General features: G+C 46.2%; 1 protein-coding gene and 2 pseudogenes across 1 annotated transcript; 1 reads left to right on the top strand and 2 right to left on the bottom strand.

The window, feature by feature from the left end:
* Positions 1-15,478: 15,478 nt before the first annotated feature.
* Positions 15,479-17,138, top strand: LOC100936355 (coiled-coil-helix-coiled-coil-helix domain-containing protein 2-like). The gene has a single exon (XM_054541203.2). The coding sequence runs from the start codon at positions 16,397-16,399 to the stop codon at positions 16,790-16,792; it is 396 nt and encodes a 131-aa protein (XP_054397178.1). The 5' UTR covers positions 15,479-16,396; the 3' UTR covers positions 16,793-17,138.
* A 2,417-nt stretch (positions 17,139-19,555) lies between these two features.
* LOC112131272 (U7 small nuclear RNA) lies at positions 19,556-19,599 on the bottom strand (annotated as a pseudogene).
* Positions 19,600-19,865: 266 nt separating this feature from the next.
* On the bottom strand, positions 19,866-19,933 carry LOC112131282 (U7 small nuclear RNA; annotated as a pseudogene).
* Positions 19,934-20,188: the final 255 nt, after the last annotated feature.

The following is a 20,188-nucleotide window of genomic DNA, read 5'->3' as shown; positions in this document are numbered from 1 at the left end:
GAGTTAAGCTGCAGACCTTTGCGGTGAGTGTTACAGTTCATAAAGGTGACCCGTCCAGAGTTGTTCATCCCTCCCAGTGGGTTCGTGGTCTCACTGGCTTTAGAAGATAAGCTGCAGAACTTCGCGGTGTCACAGCTCATGAAGGTGGCACACACCCAAAGAGCGAAAGAACAAGGATTAGAACCAGGTTTTCACAACATGAAGGAGTACCTCACCGGGTAAACGCTAATGACTCTGGTGGCCTGCTTTTATTCCCTTATCTGGCCCCACCCACATTCTGCTGATTGGTCCATTTTACAGAGAGCTAATTGGTTCGTTTTACAGATTGCTGATTGGTCCATTTTGACAGAGTGCTGTTTGGTGCATTCACAAACCTTTAGCTAGACACAGAGTGCTGTTTGGTGCATTTACAATCCTTTAGCTAGACACAAAAGTTCTCCAAGCTCCCACCAGATTAGCTAGACACAGAGTTCTGATTGGTGCGTTTACAATCCTTTAGCTAGACAGAAAAGTTCTCCAAGTCCCCACCGACCCAGAAGCCCAGCCGGCTTCACCTCTCACCAGCTACTCAGAAGGCTGAGATGGGAGGATCACCTGAGCCCAAGGAGGTAAAGCTGCAGTGAGCTGTGATCGCACCACTTCATTCCAGCCTGGGAGACAAAGTGAGACCCTGTCTCAAAAAAACTAACCAAAAAAAGAGACGGTGAGTCTCACTACGTTTCCCAGGCTGGTCTCAAACTCCTGGATGCAAGCAATAATGCTACCTCAGCTTCTCAAAGTGTTGGGAATACAAGTATAAGCCACTGCGCCCAGCCTTTTTGTCTTTGCTGTGTGTGTGCCTGTTTTAATTTATAATCCTGTATATATCAACAGATATATCCCACATAACAAAAGCTTTCTGAGATCCTCAATAATTTTTTTTAACTTTTTTTAGAGACAGGGTCTCGCTCTGTCTCCCAGGCTGCAGTGCAGTGGTACTGTCGTGGCTCACTGCAACCTTGAATCCTAGGACTCAACTGATCCTCCCACCTCAGCCTCCTGAGTAGCTGGGACCACAGGCTCACGCCACCTCAACTGGCTAATATTTTTTAAAATTTTTTTGTAATTATGAGGGTCTCACTATGTTGTCCAGGCTGGTCTTGAACTCCTCAAGGGATCCTCCCACGTTGGCCTCCCAAAGTGTTAGGATTACAGGTGTGAGCCACACCTGGCCTCAATAATTGTAATAGTGTAAAGGAGTCTTGGGATTTAAAAAAGCAAAAACATCTGAGAACTGCTAGCTTCAGTCAGTGGTTTCATAGTATTGTTTGTGAGAAACATTTACATCGATTTCCTGGAGTGTCTGTTAAAATTCAGATTCCTGGACCCCATCCCAAACTACAGAATTAGAATCTATCAAATGTTTTCAGCTGGGTGTGGTGGCTCACACCTGTAATCCCAGCACTCTGGGAGGCCGAGGGTGGCAGATCACTTGAGGTCAGGAGTTCAAGATCAGCCTGGCCAAGGTGGTAAAACCCCATCTCTACTAAAAATGCAAAAATTACCGGGGCATGGTGGCAGGCGCCTGTAGTCCTAGCTACTCAGGAGGCTGAGGCATGAGAATCACTTGAACCTGGGAGGCAGAGGTTGCAGTGAGCCAAGATAGTGCCACTGTACTCCAGCTGGGTGACAGAGAGAAACCCTGTCTCAAAAAAAGAAAAATGTGTTTAGCTGGGTGTGGTGGCTCATGCCTATAATCCTAGCACTTTGAGAGGCCAAGATGGCAGGATTGCTTGAGACCAGGAGTTTGAGACCAACCTGGGCAACATAGTGAGACCTTATCTCTACGAAAAAATCTTAAAAAAAGTTAGCTGGGCATGGTGATGCATGCCTCTTGTCCTGGCTACTCAGGAGACTGAGGTGGGAGGATTGCTTGAGCCCAGGAGGTAGCGAGATGCTGCAGTGAGCCATGATCGCACCACTGCACTCCAACCTGGGCAACAGAGTGAAACTCTGTCTCTAAATAAATAAATAAAAATCCAGACTGGGCCAGGCGTGGTGGCTCACACCTGTAATCCCAGCACTTTGGGAGGCCCAAGGCAGGCAGATCACGAGGTCAGGAGTTCGAGACCAGCCTAGCCAAGAGACTAGCCTGGCCAATATGGTGAAACCCCATCTCTAATAAAAATACAAAAATTAGCCGGGCGTGGTGGCAGGCACCTGTAATCCCAGCTACTCAGGAGGCTGAGGCAGGAGAATTGTTTGAACCCAGGAGGCAGAGGTTGCAGTGAGCCAAGATTGCGCCATTGCACTCCAGCCTGGATGACAGAGCGAGACTCCGACTCAAAAAAATAAAAATAAAAATAAATAAATAAAAATCTGACCAGGTGCGGTGGCTCACACCTGTAATCCCAGCACTTTGGGAGGCCAAGGCGGGCGGATCACAAGGTCAGGAGTTTGAGACCAACCTTACCAACATAGTGAAATGCTGTCTCTGCTAAAAATACAAAAATTAGCCGGGCATGGGGGTACACGCCTGTAATCCCACCTACTCAGGAGGCTGAGGCAGGAGAATCACTTGAACCCAGGAGGCGGAGGTTGTAGTGAGACGAGATCGCACCACTGCACTCCAGCCTGGGTGACAGAGCCAGACTCTGTCTCAAAAAAAAAATAAAATAAAAAATAAAAATCCATTCATGGTATCACAAGAAATTTCAATTGTACATTTGTTAATGAAACAAAAGACAGTTTCAACTTTTGTAACTTTTTGAATTTAACATTTATTTTAGGATTTGTATTACCTCCTTGAGCTCAAGGCTATCAAGAATTTGAAGAGATCATTCTTTTAAAGTTCTGATTATTATTGCATGTAGCAAATATGCAAATATCAAGCATAAAACTTGATATTGGTCCAGGCATGGTGGCTCACGCCTATAATCCTAACACTTTGGGAGGCCGAGGCGGGCAGATTACCTGAGGTTAGGAGTTCAAGACCAGCCTGGCCGACATGGTGAAACCCCATCTCTACTAAAAATACAAAAAATTGGCCGGGCACGGTGGCTCATGCCTGTAATCCTAGCACTTTGGGAGGCCAAGGCGGGCAGATTACCTGAGGTTAGGAGTTCAAGACCAGTCTGACCAACGTGGAGAAACCCCATCTCTACTAAAAATACAAAATTAGCTGTGCGTGGTGGCACATGCCTGTAATCCCAGCTACTAGGGAGGCTGAGGCAGGAGAATCACTTGAACCTGGGAGGCGGAGGTTGCGGTGAACTGAGATTGCGCCATTGCACTCCAGCCTGGGCAACAAGAGTAAAACTCCGTCTCAAAAAAAAAAAAAAAAAAAAAAAAAAAAAAATTTAGCCAGGGGCAGTGGCACGCACCTGTAATCCCAGCTACTCGGGAGGCTGAGGCAGGAGAATCGCTTGAACTTGGGAGGCAGAAGTTGCAGTGAGCTGACATCACGCCACTGCACTGCAGCCTGGGTGACAGAGCAAGACTTTGTCTCAAAAAAACAAAACAAAACAAAACCTGATATTAAACAGCTACCTTCACAGAAAAGCTAAAACTTGGCCAGGTACAGTAACTCACGACTATAATCCCAGCACTTTGGGAGACCAAGGAGGGAGGACCTGTTTGAGCCCAGGAGTGCAAGACCAGCCTGGTCAACATAGCGAGATGGGAGACGCCATCTTTTTGTTGTTGTTTGTTTGTTTGTTTGAGACAGTCTTGCTCTGTCGCCCAGGCTGGAGGTCAGTGGCGCGATCTTGGCTCACTTCTACCTCTGCCTCCCGAGTTAAAGTGATTCTCCTGCCTCAGCATCCTGAGTAGCTGGGACTATAAGCACGCGCCACCATGCCTGGCTAATTTTTGTATTTATTATTTATTTGTATTTACTCTGTATTATATTAGCTCAATATTTAATGCTTTCCCTAATAATTTGATTTCTTTCCAAATCATAATTATATGATATGTAGAAAATATCAATTTTTTTCACCAAATCCGATAGGGATCCAAACTCCCCCCAGTTAACTTCAGTGAGAGATACAAACTGTATCATTTTCTATGTATGCCATGACAGGAAGAAGGTTGGGAAGTACCCGTCTAGTAAACTATAATTTCCAATATCTACTTCAACATTTTGGGTGTCCTCCAAGGGCAGTACCTTGTAAAACACAAGGAATAAATGTTTTGTGAGTGACTGAATGATTGAAAAGATCTTCTAGAACTGTGAAAAGCAGCTCTGGGGTGATGACTATCTCAGTCAACAAAACTGGCAGCCTGAGTGTGGGGAAAACACCGTGTGCATTTCAGCCGTCTGCATGGATTGATTCCCTTTGGCCTGCTGAATGGTGAGGTAAGGGCTCTGCAGAAGGAGTCAATGCTGAACTTGTCTGTGCTTGTGGAAGCTCAGAAATGACCCTGCCGCAACTCCAGCCTCCCCAGGCTGCCTGGCTGGGGACTTTCTGTGACACTCATTCGCCTTGCTACAACCTCAACACTCATCTTCACCTTCTTTGTCCCCTAGCCCTAAATAAAAATATATTGTTTAGCATGTTCAGAATACTTTCATCTGTTAAAGGAAAAAATTAGCTGGCCGGGCACGGTGGCTCACTCCTGTAATGCCAGCACTTTGGGAGGCCAAGGTGGGCGGATCATCTGAGGTCGGGAGTTGGAGACCAGCCTGGCCAACATGGAGAAACTCTGCCTCTACTAAAAATATAAAAATCAGCCAGGTGTGGTGGTGTGTGCCTGTAATTACTCCCAGCTACTCAGGAGGCTGAGGCAGGAGAATTGCTTGAATCCAGGAGGCGGAAGTTGCAGTGAGCTGAGATAGTGCCACTGCACTCCAGCCTGGGTGACAGGGTAAGACTCTGTCTCAAAAAAAAAAGAAAAGAAAAAAAAGAAAAAGAAAAAGAAAAAAATTAGCCTGGGCAACATAGTGAGACCCTGTCTCTAAAAAAAAAAAAATTTTTTTTTTAATTAGCTGGGTACAGTGGCACACACCTATAGTCCAGCTACTCAGGAGGCTGAGGTAGGAGGATTGCTGGATCCCGGGAGGTGGAGGCTGCAGTGAGCTGTGTTTGCACCACTGCACTGCAGCCTGAACAACAAATCGAGACCCTGACAAAAAAAAAAAAAAAAAAGATAAAAGAAAAAAGTATCTAATGATCCTTGTTAAAGCATGGTAAGGAAAACTATTCAGGACCCTTGAGGTAGGTATAGTGACCACTGCAATGAAATCTTGTAGTTGAGGAGAGCGACTGGGCTCTCAACCCAATATAGTGTGAAAGGAAAAGAAAATCCCAGGACCCCAGACTCACTATGCCAAAGGGAAAAGTTAAGCTTGGGAACTGAGTATGTAAAACATTGTACTTTTTTTCGTTCCTAAACAGGTAGCTGCAAGACAGAGGCCATATACCTCCCCAGGTGACCTCCCTCATCCTGACAATGTAAATTAACAGCTTATTTTCACAAGTAAGGGACAAAGATAAGACTGGGGATCATTCCCCCGACCCCCACCCCCACCAACCCGGAGACAAACGCATATTTGACTTCTTCCTCTACTCTATGTTTAGGTTATTTAATGTAAAAGGTGGATTTTCTGAATAATTCTATGAACAATTGACTGTTCCTCTTTCCCCTCCTGCCCGATTTTCCCGTTTAAATACCGAAGTTCTCAAAATCCTCTTGGGAAAGAGCGCAGGCCACAGATACCACTGTAGCTTGTGTCTTTCCCAGACACATCCTCAACCTTGGCAAAATAAACTTGCCTGAGACCTGTCTCAGACACTATTTGGTTTACAACGGCATGGCAAGTGGGAATTTATAGCCAAAAAGCCAGGTGGGGTGCTAAAGTTTGGCCAAGCAAAGAATCTTTGTGGCCTGGCACGGTGGCTCACGCCTGTAGTCTGAGCACTTTGGGAGGCTGAGGCGGGTGGATCACTTGAGGTCAGGAGCTCGAGACCAGCCTGGCCAACATGGTGAAACACTGTCTCTACTAAAAATACAAAAATTAGCTGGGCATGGCGGTAGGTGCCTGTAATCCCAGCTACTCGGGAGGCTGAGGCAGGAGAATTGCTTGAACCTGGGAGGTGGAGGTTGCAGCTAGCTGAGGTCACACCACTGCACTCCAGCCTGGCCAACGGATGGAGACTCTAACTCAAAAAAAAAAAAAAAAAAAAAAGAATCTTTGTGACATTAAAGCTTGTCAAAATCCCCAGTATTCTATTCATTTTGCCTATAAAGTTATCAGCTGGGCACGGTGGCTCAAGCCTGTAATCCCAGCACTTTGGGAGGCCGAGTTGGGCCAATCCTTTGAGGTCAGGAGTTTGAGACCAGCATGGCCAACATGGTGAAACCCTGTCTCTACTAAAAATACAAAAAAGTAGCTGGGTGTGGTGGTGCATGCCTGTAATCCCAGCTATTTGGGGGGCTGAGGCAGGAGAATTGCTTGAACCTAGGAGGCGGAGGTTGCAGTGAGCCAACATTTCACCACTGCACTCTAGCTGGGTGACAGGGTGAGACTCCCTCTCAAAAAAAAAAAAAAAAAAAAAAAGTCAGGCGCAGTGGCTAACGCCTGTAATCCCAGCACTTTGAAGGCCAAGGCGGGTGGATCATTTAAGGTCAGGAGTTCGAGACCAGTCTGGCCAACATGGTGAAACCCCCATCTCTACTAAAAATAGAAAAATTAGCCCAGCAGGGTGGTGCGCACCTGTAATCCCAGCACTCTGGGAGGCCAAGGCAGGCAGATCTCTTGAGGCCAGGAGTTTGAGAACATCCTGGTCAACATGGCGAAACCCATCTCTACTTTAAAAAAAAAAAAAAAAAATTAGCTGGGCGTGGTGGTACGTGCTTGTAATCCCAGCTACTGGAGAGGCTGAGGCACAAGAATGGCTTGAACCAGGGAGGCAGAGGTTGTGGTGAGCTGAGATCGTGCCACTGCACTCCAGCCTGGGCAATAGAGTGAGGCTCCGTCTCAAAAAATAATAAAATAAAATAAAATAAGCCTCCTATGGGCAGGAGAGAGGAAGGGGAGAGCATGAATTTATCTCAGAGACCCACCCAGTGAGGCTGAATGTTATGCAGTTTCAGAATCAAGCCAGGAGAGGGCACAGAAAACTTCTAATTGATCATCTAACAAAGGAAAAAAGATAATTCAGGAAATGGACAGAGTTCTTCAATTACTCAATCAGGTGACACAGTTTATGTCACCTCCTAAATCACCTGGAAAAAAATTTAGTCAATGTAATTTCATCCTGAAATCTCAACAGTTTTCTTATACAATGGGTATCATAATGTCATCTTTGTACCATTTAATTTTTTTTTTTTTTTTGAGACGGAGTCTCACTCTGTCACTCAGGCTGGAATACAGTGGTGCGATCTCGGCTCACTGCAACCTCTGCCTCGCAGGTTCAAGTGATTCTCCTGCCTCAGCCTCCTGAGTATCTGGGATTACAGGCATCCGCAACCATGCCCGGCTAATTTTTGTATTTTTAGTAGAGACAGGGTTTCATATGTTGGTCAGGTTGGTCTCTAACTGCTGACCTCGTGATCCACCTGATCCATCCGCCTCGACCTCCCAAAGTGCTGGGATTACAGGCATGAGCCACTGCCCCCGGCCCTCATTTAATTTTTTATTGAAGAAAATATTCAGATTTCTTTCAAGCCCCAGCCAGTCACCTACGCATTCTTTTAGATGGCTTTTCTCTTTGCCCAAGGAGGTCAGCTGCTTCTGAGTAGTCCTTCTTCCTCTGCAAAGTAGGGACTATAACCTTTCCTGACTTTCCAGTGATGTTCACCATCAACCTGGTCCTTAGAGAGGAAGGAAGCATTAGACAAATGCAAGAGCTGATTATTAATTATGAACTATATGCTCTGGGTACATAGATCTGACTCAAGTTATTAGTAAGAATGAATACTCGATAATTGATGATTAACAGGACTGTAGCTTAAAACCAAGGTTCTAAAGTGCACAAAGCTCAAGGACATGTGGAAAAATGCTGTTTAGACAAATCCAAATATAAGCCAACTTGTGCTAGGCAATTAAAACCAGAAAAACGTTATTAAGCACTTTTGGAAGATAACAATGCTTGAAGTGCAGATATAGACATCTCATACAAATAAAGCATGTATGATACATTTCCTATAGCATAACATAAATGGTTTGATAAAGCATTTGTTCTTCTTTCTTCTTCTTTTTTTTAGAGACTTGGTCTCTAAAAAAAAAAAGCTCAATGATCAATCATTTCATTAATCATGCTTATGTAATGAAACCTTCATCAAATCCCGATAGAATGGGGTTCAACAAGCTTCCAGGTTGGTGAACATACAGAGGTGTGGGGAGGGTGGTGTGCCTGAGGAGGGCATGGAAGCTCCAGATCCCTTCCCATGTTCCTTGCCCTATGCAGCTCTTCCACTGGCTGTTCCTACGTTCTATTCTTTCATAATAAATGGCAATCTGGTTAGTAGACCGTCCTGAGTTCTGTGAGCTGTCCTAGCAGATGATCAAACCCGGAGAGGAGGGAATGGTGGGAACTTCTAATTTATAGCGAGTCTGCAAGAAGTACAGGTGACAACCTGGGACTGGCACCCGGTGTCTGAAGTGGGGGCAGTCTTAAGGGACTAAGCCTGTAACCTGTGGAATCTGATGCTATTTCCAGGTAGATAGTGTCAGGATTGAGATAAATCGTAGGACACTGCTAAAGTTTGGATGTTGATTCCCTACAAATCTCATGTTGAGCGTTTATCCCCTAATGGCAGGTGTGTGGGTCATGGGGGTAGATCCCTCATGAATAACCAATGCCTTGTTGCGGGGAAGGGGTCAGTGAGCTCTCACTCTTTTCCCTCCCACAAGAGCTGGTTGCTAAAAATAGCCTGGCGCCTCCCCTGTCTCTCTCTCTCTCTTGCTGCGTGATCTCTGCACACACTGACTCCATTTCACCTTTTGCTATGAGTGGAAGCAGCATGAAGCTTTCACCAGATTCTCCATCTTCCAGCCGGCAGAATTGTCAGCCAAGTTAATTTCATTTTGTTGTTGTTTGTTTTGTTTGTTTGTTTGTTTTTTGAGATGGAGTCTGACTCTGTCCCCAGGCTGGAGTGCAGTAGCACGATCTCAGCTCACTGCAACCTCCGCCTCCGGGTTCAGGCAATTCTCCTGCCTCAGCCTCCCGAGTAGCTGGGATTACAGGTGCCCACCACCACACCCAGCTAATTTTTTTGTATTTTTAGTAGAGATGGGGTTTCACCATGTTGGCCAGGCTGGTCTCAAACTCCTGATGTCAGGTGATCCACCTGCCTTAGCCTCCCAAAGTGCTGGGACTATAGGCATGGTAATTTGATAAATTACCCAGCCTCAGGTATTCCATTACAGCAAGAGACTGACAGACACCCTCCTAAGGTCTGCAGAGAATTGTAGAATTTTTTGGTGTGAACCCCCATGCCCCACCACCACCACATTGGGAGCCAGTGGAGAAGGAAATGGAATCTTCCCTTTCCATCAAATAAGCCCTTTTTCTCTTGGAATCGCCCTTTGATTTTTCTGTGTTAGTCTTTCTTTTAAAATCTTTAATATTTTCCTGATTACACCTAATACATATGTATTGTACAAAGTATAAGTTGACCATAGTCTGCTCCTACTCCTGCTCAAGGTTTTTTTTTGTTTTGTTTTGTTTTGTTTGAGATGGAGTCTTGCTCTGTTGCCCTGCCTGGAGGGCAGTGGTGCAATCTTGGCTTGCTGCAACCTCCGCCTCCTGGATTCAAGAAATTCTCCTGCCTCAGCCTTCTGAGTAATTGGGATTACAGGTGCCCACCACCACACCCAGCTAATTTTTGTATTTTTAGTAGAGAAGGGGTTTTGCCATGTTGGCCAGGCTGGTCTCAAACTCCTGGCCTCAAGGGATCCACCCACCTCAGCATCCAAAAGTGCTGGGAAAAAAGTGTGGGGATTACAGGCACCTGGCCTCAAGGTTGTACTTTAATTCATATGAGACTTTGGAAAAAGTACGGGTTTCTCCTGTACAAATTGGTTGGCAATGTGTCGTTTTTTCACCTTAAAATGCCTGGAAATCTTTCAGATAAGCTTTTTAAAAAAGCTTTTTTTTAGGTGTAATTTACATACCACAAAATTCACCCATTTTTAAGTGTACAAGTTAATGATTTTTAGTACCCTTGTGCAACCATCACAACTCAGTTTTAGAACATTTCTATCACCCCCAAAAGTTCCTTCATGCCTATCAAAGCTTTTTAAAGGGTGCATTTTTGTGGATAATTACATCATGAGTAACAAGTCCCAGAAATGTCCATTTTTCCTGGCTTTCTTTTGCTGCCGGCAGGCAAAAAGAAAATTGCAAAAGCCCATCAACAAATGTTGGAAGAAAACACCATAAGCTGATCAACAGCTGTCTGCTAAAAATAGTTTATTCATGCTCTCCAGCTTTTAGTGAATGTCAGCCAAATGCCAGGCATTGGTTAAGTCTGTTAGGGATATCAAGACAGGATAATAGCTTCCCCTGGAAGTAATTGGATATGAGTTCAATAGTATACAACCTCACTGAAAACAGTTTCCATATTCAACGGTTTGGGGTGGTAAAAGTGTGCCAGGTGGGTGTGATATTTGGACTTCCACTTCCAGAACTGAAGATAAACAAGGGCTAGATTTACTTTCCCACCTAAACAACCAAAATATGGATCCCCAAAATGTAAGAAATGGTCTTCAAGACACCGGATATCACGCAACAAAGGACAGAAATCCCTGAAAAAAGTACAACAAATGGCTGGGCGCGGTGGCTCACGCCTGTAATCCCAGCACTTTCAGAGCCGGAGGCGGACGGATCACGAGACCAGGAGTCCCAGACCAGTCTGGCCAATATGGTGAAACCTCGTCTCTACTAAAAATACAAAAATTAGCCGGGTGTGGTGGTACACGCCTGTAGTCCCAGCTACTCGAGAGGCTGAGGCAGAAGAATCGCTTGAACCCTGGAGGTGGAGGTGGCAGTGAGCTGAGATCGCGCCACTGCACTCCAGCCTGGGCAACAGTGCCAGACTCCGTCTCAAAAAAAAAAAAAAAAAAAGTACAACAAGTGAAGTGAGCCCTATTATTGCTCCAGCTTACTGCCTTGAGAGTTTCCGGGCTCTACTGCAAAAAGAGCAAAGTGAGGAAGAGCCTGGTGGAATCCCGGAGCTGAGGAGAGGGAGCTGAGTCCAGGGAGACCAAGGTAGCCAGATGGAAAGGACAGAGTACCAGAGGAAGGGAGTTGTTCAGACAGAACCCAGAGATCTGTAAAAGGTCCCCGCCTCTAGCATTCAGCAGAGTACTGTTGAGGATACATAATGTAAGAAAACTACACAAGGCTGGGTAAAGAACCACGTAAAAGGATTACTACAGCAGTTCCTAACCTTTTTGGAGTTTCAGGATGAAACTCTTCCACCTCAGTTAATCAGACGTTCGTTAGATTCTCATAAGGAGTGGGCAACCTAGATCCCTCACGTGCACAGTTCACAATAAGGTTTGTGCTGCTATGAGAATCGAATGCTGCAGCTGATCTGACTGGAGACAGAACTCAGGCAGTAATGCTCGCTCGCCTGCCACTCACCTGCTGTGCGGCCTGGCTCCTAACGGACCACCAACTGGTACTAGTCCGCGGCCTGGAGACTGGGACCCCTGGTTTAGAAGGAATAGTGCCTACTCCTATGATCCAGATTGGAAAAACTCATAATGTGTGGGGCATTGGAAAGAGTACTTATGAAGGTCTTGCCTCAGGGGAATAATTAGCCCTAGAGTTGACATTGCTCTGGTCCTGCCTAACAAATCTCTTTTTTTTTGAGACGCAGTCTCACTCTGTTATCCAGGCTGGAGTGCAGTGGCTTGATGTCCGCTCACTGCAACCTCCACCTCTGGGGTTCAAACGATTCTCCTGCCTCAGCCTCTCGAGTAGCTGGGATTACAAGCATGTGCCTCCACGCCCAGCTCATTTTGTATTTTTAGTAGAGATGGGGTTTCTCCAGGTTGGTCAGGCTGGTCTTGAACTCCCAACCTCAGGTGATTCACCTGCCTTGGCCTCCCAAAGTGCTGGGATTACCGGCGTAAGCCACAACGCCCAGCAGTTAAAGACTTTCTAACAACAAAAAGCTTAATACTTTTTTTTTTTTTTTTGAGATAGAGTCTCTCTGTCGCTCAGGCTGGAGTTCAGTGGCGCAATCTCGGCTCACTGCAACATCTGCCGCCCAGGTTCATGTGATTCTCCTGCCTCAGCCTCCCGAGTAGCTAGGATTACAGGTGCCTGCCACTGCGCCCAGCTAATTTTTGTCGTTTTTATTAGAGATGGGGTTTCACCATCTTGGCCAGGCTGTTCTTGAACTCCTGACCTCGTGATCCACCTGCCTTGACCACCCAAAGTGCTGGGATTACAGGCGTGAGCTACTGCGTCGCCGGATACTTTTTTTTTTTTTTGAGATGGAGTTTTGCTCTTGTCGCCCAGGCTGGAGTGCAGTGGTGCCATCTTGGCTCACTGCAAACTCCACCTCATGGGTTCAAGCAATTCTCCTGCCTCACCCTCCCGAACAGTTGGGATTACAGGCGCCCGCCACCATGCCCGGCTAGTTTTTGTATTTTTAGTAGAGATGGGGGTTTCACCATGTTGGCCAGGCTGGTCTCAAACTCCTGACTTCAGGTGATCCACCCGCCTCGGCCTCCCAAGTGCTGGGATTACAGGCACGAGCTATCACACGCGGCCAGCTTGATACTTTTAAGCCCATTATTTCCAATATTGTGAATTATCAGATTGTCAAGTAATAAAATAAGCAAAATGAATCCTTAATAAAAATTCTATCTTGGCAACGCTATTTGTCATTTCCATCCTATGACTTTCTCTTCATATGTAACTGAAATTTCATAAATATTAAGAAATTGTTGTTTGGGCATAAGAATCAGATATGGAAAGGAGGCAATTGTGCTATTAACCGTGTCACTTAGGGCCACTGCTATTTGAGGCGTGCATCACACCAGCAGAATCATCTACACCTGGCAGCTTGTCAGAACTGCAGAAATTCTCAGGATCTGCTCCAGACCTAATGAATCAGAATATACAGTTTAACAAGATTCCTGGCCGGGCGCGGTGGCTCACGCCTGTAATCCCAGCACTCTGGGAGGCCGGGGGAATGGATCACGAGGTCAGGAGTTCAAGACTAGCCTGGCCAAGATGGTGAAACCCCGTCTCTACTAAAAATACAAAAATCAGCCAGGCGTGGTGGTGTGCACCTGAAATCCCAGCTACTCAGGAGGCTGAGGCAGGAGAATTGCTTGAACCCAGGGGGCAGAGGTTGCAGTGAGCCAAGATCGCACCACTGCACTCCAGCGTGGGTGACAGAGTGAGACTCCATCTTAAAAAAAAAAAAAAAAAAAAAAAAGATTCCTAAGTGGTTACTACACACATTTGAGAAGCACTGGCCCTCTCCATGCAATACATTGAGGAAATACAGTCACATGTCACATAATCTTTAGTCAACAACAGACTGCATATAAGACAGTGGTCCCATCAGATTACAATATTGTATTTTTATTGTACCTTTTCTATGTTTAGATACAAAAATATCAACCATTGTGTTACAATTGCCTACAGTATACAGTACAATAACATGCTGTAGAGATTTGTAGCCTAGGAGCAGTAGGCTGTATCATACAGCCTAGGTGTGTAGTAGGCTATACTATCTAGGTTTGCGTAAGTACACTCTATGGGCAGGGCTCAGTGGCTTATGCCTGTAATTCCAACACTTTAGAAGGCCAAGGCAGGAAGACTGCTTGAGCCCAGGAGTTGGAGACCAGACTGGGCAACAGAGGGAGAAACCCTGTCTATACAAAAAAATTTAAAATTAGCCAGCTGTGGGTCTAGACATGGTAGCTCACGCCTGTAATCCCAGCACTTTGAGGGGCTGAGGCAGATGGATTGCTTGAGACCAGGAGTTCGAGACTAGCCTGAGAAACATAGCAAGACCCTTTCTTTATAAAAAGAAAATTAAAATATACAAAAATATATAATTTAATTTTAAAAAATTAGCCTGGCATGGTGATGCAGGCCTGCAGTCCCAGCTACTCAGGAGGCTGAGGCAGAAGGATCACAGCAGATCGAGGTTGCAGCGAGCTGTGATGGCACCACTGCACTGCAGCCTGAGCGACACAGCAAGACCCTGTCTCAGAAACAAAACAAAACAAACAAAAAAACTCTATGATATTCCAATGATAGAGTCACCTAAGATGCATTTCTCATATCTCTGTTAAACAATGCATGACTGTAATTTCTCCAGTCATGTTTCCTTATGTCTGAAAAAAAAGGGCACTGAAACCTGTTTGTTCACTTTAATTTACAGGCTGATTAGAAAAGTAAGTAAAAGCCAATCCAAATATAAATTAAATACACGTGAAATACCAAACCCTCTAATAAACAGCGAGCTACATACAAGTCCCAGACACTCCACGACCATTTCTAGATTGAAAATCCTAGGCCAGGCGCAGTGGCTCACACCTATAATTCCAGCACTTTGGGAGGCCGAGGCGGGTGGATCACGAGGTCAGGAGTTCAAGACCAGCCTGGCCAAGATGGTGAAACCCCCGTCTCTACTAAAAAAAAAAAAATTAGCTAGGCGTGGTGGTGGGCGCCTGTAATCCCAGCTACTGGGAGACTGAGGCAGGAGAATTGCTTGAACCCAGGAGGCGAAGGTTGCAGTGAGCCGAGACCGCGCCACTACACTCCAACCTGGGCGACACAGCGAGACTCCATTTAAAAAAAAAAAAAAGAATATTTAAGTCTTTTCACTTCTGGGAATACACACATATACACACACACACACACACACACATATATATATCTAATCGAAACACGTCACCTTTCACTCAACAACTATTCAAGACACAAACCATTTCGGGTAAGCAGACTCCTACAGTGTCCCTACTGCACATTTCTCCTCGGTGGCCCAAGCAACAAAACCTGAACTAAGCCACAAGGTAGCTGCAGGAAGCTCTATGCCTGGGACCACTACAGGCAGGCACTAGTTTCCCTGTCCACCACTGCCCGAAATGGAGCCGGGCCCGGTTCTCCTGAGCCGAGCAGGCCAAAGCAGGGAGCCCGTGAGTGGACCGGGCATAGCCAGAGCGACGCCGCAGCACCCCAGCCGCAGGGTCAGCCCCAAAAGTAGCAGGGCCCGCTTGATCGCGGATGCCGGGACGCCCTCGTGCAAGCCTCGAAGGGGTACTGCCACCCCGAACATTCGCCAGAACGAAAGCGGCAGCCAGTAGCCCTCGCAGGTGCTGGAGGGATCCAAGCGCTTGAGCCGAGTCCGAAACTCGCACAGCAACCTCACGAGGATAAACTCCAGCAACCAGAATCGGGTTGGCGTCGCCTAGCAACCAGGAGCCAAACGCGCGGACGCCAGGCATTGGTCTGCACTTGTCACGTGAGCCAGCGCCGCTGCCCAGTGGGAGATTACGCCGCAGGCACGTGATGCGCGCAACCGCCCTTTGGCAGAGCTTTTCGCGAAGGCAGTTGTGGCGCTGGGCGCGGAGGCGAGGCATTCCCGGGGTTTCCGCCCTGTCGTTTTACAAAGTCCTGGCTTTGGCTGGTGCGACCAAAGAGAGGAAACCGGCGCTTGAGACTTGTATGGGCTGGCTATGGTGAAGCAGTGAAACGGTGCAGAATTGTGTCAATGGGGCTAGTTCAGTTGTGCAAGAGCATTTCCTCAAAGTAAGACAGAAGCTTTTAGTTATGTCAACACCTGCAAATGTTAGGCTGGCCAGAAATTTCCTGACAAATAATGGGTGAAGGTCGGGCGCGTGGTCGCTCATGCCTGTAATCTCAGCGCTTTGGGATCACTCGAGGTCAGGAGTTCGAGACCAGCTTGGTCAACATGGCGAAACCCCATCTCTACTGAAAGTACAAAAATTAGCCGGGTGTGGTGGCGCACGTCTGTAATCCCAGCTACTCTGGAGGCTGAGGCAGGACAATCGCTTGAACCCAGGAGGCGGAGGTTGCAGTGAGCCGAGATCACGCCACTCAAAAGAAAAGAAACGAAACTTTGCTGGTGATGACCATGTGGTGATGAAAGTGAGCGTTTTGGAGCACAGCAAGGTGACTCCCCATGTAATTAGTATAGGCAGAGAGTTTGTGCTTTAAAGGTTAGAAATAAATGTTTTCGGAGTGGTGGCGCATGCCTGTAATCCCAGGACTTTGAAAGGCTGAGCCAGGCGGATCACCTGAGGTCAGGAGTTCGAGACCAGCTTGGCCAACATGGTGAAACCCGTCTCTATTAAAGATACAAAAATTAGCCAGGCAGAAGAAGTCGCTTAGCTCTTCGTTGGTTGTCACACGTCCGGAGGCCGAGCCGTCGCCTACCTAGGATACCTGGAAGCCGAAGCCACACCTCCCGCATGGCCCCTCCGGCCAGCCGGGCCCCTCAGATGAGAGCTGCACTCAGGCCAGCACCAGTCGCTCAGCCACCAGCAGCGGCACCCCCATCTGCAGTTGGCTCTTCTGCTGCTGTGCCCCGGCAGCCAGGTCTGATGGCCCAGATGGCAACCACTGCAGCTGACGTGGCTGTGGGCTCTGCTGTGGGGCACACACTGGGTCATGCCATTACTGGGGGCTTCAGTGGAGGAAGTAATGCTGAGCCTGCGAGGCCTGACATCACTTACCAGGATCCTCAGGGAACCCAGCCGGCACAGCAGCAGCAGCCTTGCTTCTATGAGATCAAACAGTTTCTGGAGTGTGCCCAGAAGCAGGGTGACATCAAGCTCTGTGAGGGTTTCAGTGAGATGCTGAAATAGTGCCGACTTGCAAACGGATTGGCCTAATCAAGAAGTTCAACCTGGAGAGATGGAAAATCAGCTCTGATAACTAAGTTAATTTAGTATAAAAATAGAATTGATAGTGAGGGTATAAAGTGTAACCATCAGTTAAACTTCTCCTGTCATTCCTAGCTTCCTTGCTTCAGAATTGAAATGGAAGAGGGGGTGTTCCTACTCTGTAGAATCTGGGACTGGGCAAATGTTTGTGTGGCCTCCTTAAACTAGCTGTTATGATTTTATTCTTTGTGAGTTAATTAGAATAAAGTCATTTTCTTCCAAAAAAAAAAAAAAAAATTAGCCAGGCATGGTGGGGCATGCCTGTAATCCCAGCTACTAGGGAGTCCGAGGCAGGAGAATCGCTTGAACCTGGGAGGCAGAGGTTTCAATGAGCCGAGATCGTGCCACTGCACTCCAGCCTGGGCAACAGAATGAGACTCCGTCTCAAAAAAATAAACAAATAATAAATATTTTCACTCCACAACTGTCTTCCAATTTGGAGAGTCTGCCATTTACTAGCTATGTGAACTCGGGTACATTAATTAAAATCCCCATGCCTCAGTTTCTTTATCCATGAAATGGGAATGATGACAGTTCCTATCTCTGAGGACTTCTAGAAGGATGAAGTGAAGTCTTACGTGTAGCAATATAAACTGGTGGTGAGGACTGAGCTTGAGTCAGATTACCTGCTTTGAATCTTTGTGCTGTCATGTACTGCTTGTGTATCCTTAGGCAAGAGACTGTCCCTCCTCTATCCTTCAGTTTCATCTGTAAAATGGAGATAATACCTCCTAGGATTTCTGTGAGAATTAAGTGACTCAATACACATAAAGTGCTTAGAAGAGTGTCCGGCACCAAGTCAACATTCAGGAAATGTTAGCAATCATTTGGAAGGTGCTTGACACAGAGCGTTGATCAATAAATGGGACCTATTCTTCTTGGTAGCACTGCTGGTCTAGAGCAGGATTCTGGGTTCTGAGCTCTCCCTGCTCTCAACCTCCACTCCACCCCATCCTGACTTAAAATTAAGGACTGGAAATATCTCTAGCCATTTATGGTCACAGGTAATGGAGGTTCAAAGTGTGTCTCATAGAGTGATGAGAAAAGTAGGAGTCTACACTCTGAGCCAGATCCCAAGAGGCTATTGAGCAGAGTCCAAAAGGGGTGAGGCCCAAGAGGAAAGCAGCTGAGGGGCAAAGAGCTGTGGGAACTCTGCTACAGAAGTGATTCTCTTAAGAGAGGCAGGGGGTGGTGGGGAGAGTTCAGTGAGCAGAACTGTGAGCAGGCGGGTCTGCCACATAAGCTTGTTGGATCTAGGTGGGAGGGTGTTGTAAAATATCCTAAATCCAACCCTAACCCATTCCAAGGAGTTGAATCTTGGATCTGAATCCTAGTACAACACAGAGTACATCTTGGATACTGGGATTTATTGATCATGTATCATTTCTTGGGTTTACTTTCCCTCAACTCAGAAGTCATTCCTCCCTCTCCCTCATTCTCCAGGTCCAACCCATTGGCAAGTCCTGTTGACTTTTCAAAGTATCTCTCTAATCCACCTGCTTCTCTGTCTTTTGTCGCCACCTTTCTAGCCCCATAAACATTTTTGTGTTTCTCCTTTTGCCCAGTACAACCCATTCTCCACTCAGCAGCCAGTGTGAACTTTTCAAAACTAATTTTTAACAACTTTATTGAGATTAAATCACGTATCACAAAATCACCCATTTAAAATGTACAATTCAGCCGGCACGGTGGCTCACACCTGTAAACCCAGCACTTTGGGAGGCCAAGGCGGATGGATCACCTGGGGTCGGGAGTTCAAGACCAGCCAAACCAACATGGAGAAACCCTCTCTCTACTAAAAAATAGAAAAGTAGCCGGGCATGGTGGCACATGCCTGTAATCCCAGCTACTAGGGAGCCTGAGGCAGGAGAATTGCTTGAACCCAGGAGGCGGAGGTTGCAGTGAGCCGAGATCGGGCCACTGCACTCTAGCCTGGGCAACAGAGCGAGACTCTGTCTCAAAAAATAAATAAAATGTACAATTCCGTGGTTTTTGGTATATTCACAGGTGTGTGTAACAAACACCACAAATCAATTTTAGAACATTTTCATCACTCCAAAAAGATATTCTATACCCATTAGCAGTCACTTCCCATATACTGCCATCCCCCGATTCTCCACAAGCCCTAGGCAACCACTAATAAACTTTGTCTGCCAGGTGCGGTGGCTCACACCTGTAATCCCAGCACTTTGGGAGGCCGAAGCAGGTGGATCACCTGAGGTCAGGAGTTCGAGACCAACCTGGCCAACATGGTGAAACCCCTTCTCTACTAAAAATACAAAAAATTAGTCAGGTGCGGTGGCGGGCGCCAGTAGTCCCAGCTACTCAGGAGGCTGAGGCAGGAGAATGGCGTGAACCCGGGAGGTGGAGCTTGCAGTGAGCCAAGATCGCACCACTGCACTCCAGCCTGGGCAAAAAAGCAACACCCCATCGCAAAAAAAAAAAAAAAAAAATTACCTGGGCGTGGTGGCAGGTTTTATTTTTTTTTCCTCAAAAATAAATAAATAAATAAAAAATAAATAAAATAAACTTTGTCTCTTATGGATTGCCTTTTCTGGATATTTCATATAAATGAACTCATACAGTATATATCTCTTGTTACTGGTTCCTTTAAATTAGCATAACATTTTCATGGTTAATCTACATTGTAGTATATATCAATACTTCTTATTTTAATTTTTTTAAAGGGGCTTTCCAGTGAAGACCAGAAAACCTGCTAGACAAATTCTTTTTTTTTTTTTTTTTTTGAGATGGGGTCTCACTCTGTCACCCAGGCTTAAGTGCAGTAGCACGATCTTGGCTCACTGCAACCTCTGCCCACCGAGTTCAAGCGATTCTCCTGCCTCAGCCTCCCGAGTAGTTGGGATTACATGCACCTGACACTGCACCTGGCTAATTTTTTTGTATTTTTAATGGAGATGGGGTTTCACCGTCTTGGCCAGGCTGGTCTTGAACTCCTGACCTCGTGATCAACCCACCTCGGCCTCCCAAAGTGCTGGGATTACAGGCGTGAGCCACCGTGCCCGGCCCTGCTAGACAAATTCTAAAAGAACTGTAGCACTAATACTTCTTTTTCGGTTGCCAAATAATATTCTTTTATATGGATATACCACATTTTATGTATCCATTCATCAGTTGATGGATACTTGTTTCTACTTTTTGGCTGTTATGACTAATGCTGCTATGAACATTTGTGTACAAGTTTTTGTGTGGATGTATATTTTTATTTTTCTTGGGTATATTTTTTGGGGTAGAATTTCTGGATCATTTGGTAACTCTTTGTCTAAGTTTGTTTGCTTGTTTATCTGTTTTTTAAGA

The sequence above is a fragment of the Pongo abelii genome, chromosome 1, assembly GCF_028885655.2.
Source record: "Pongo abelii isolate AG06213 chromosome 1, NHGRI_mPonAbe1-v2.0_pri, whole genome shotgun sequence".
NCBI lineage: Eukaryota > Metazoa > Chordata > Mammalia > Primates > Hominidae > Pongo > Pongo abelii.
The sequence above is the reverse complement of the archived record's forward strand: the minus strand, read 5'-3'. Positions and strand labels throughout refer to the sequence as shown.

What these genes read in the sequence shown, in the direction of transcription:
- LOC100936355 (XM_054541203.2), top strand. Translation starts at nt 16,397, where the DNA reads ATGGCCCCTCCGGCCAGCCGGGCCCCTCAGATGAGAGCTGCACTCAGG.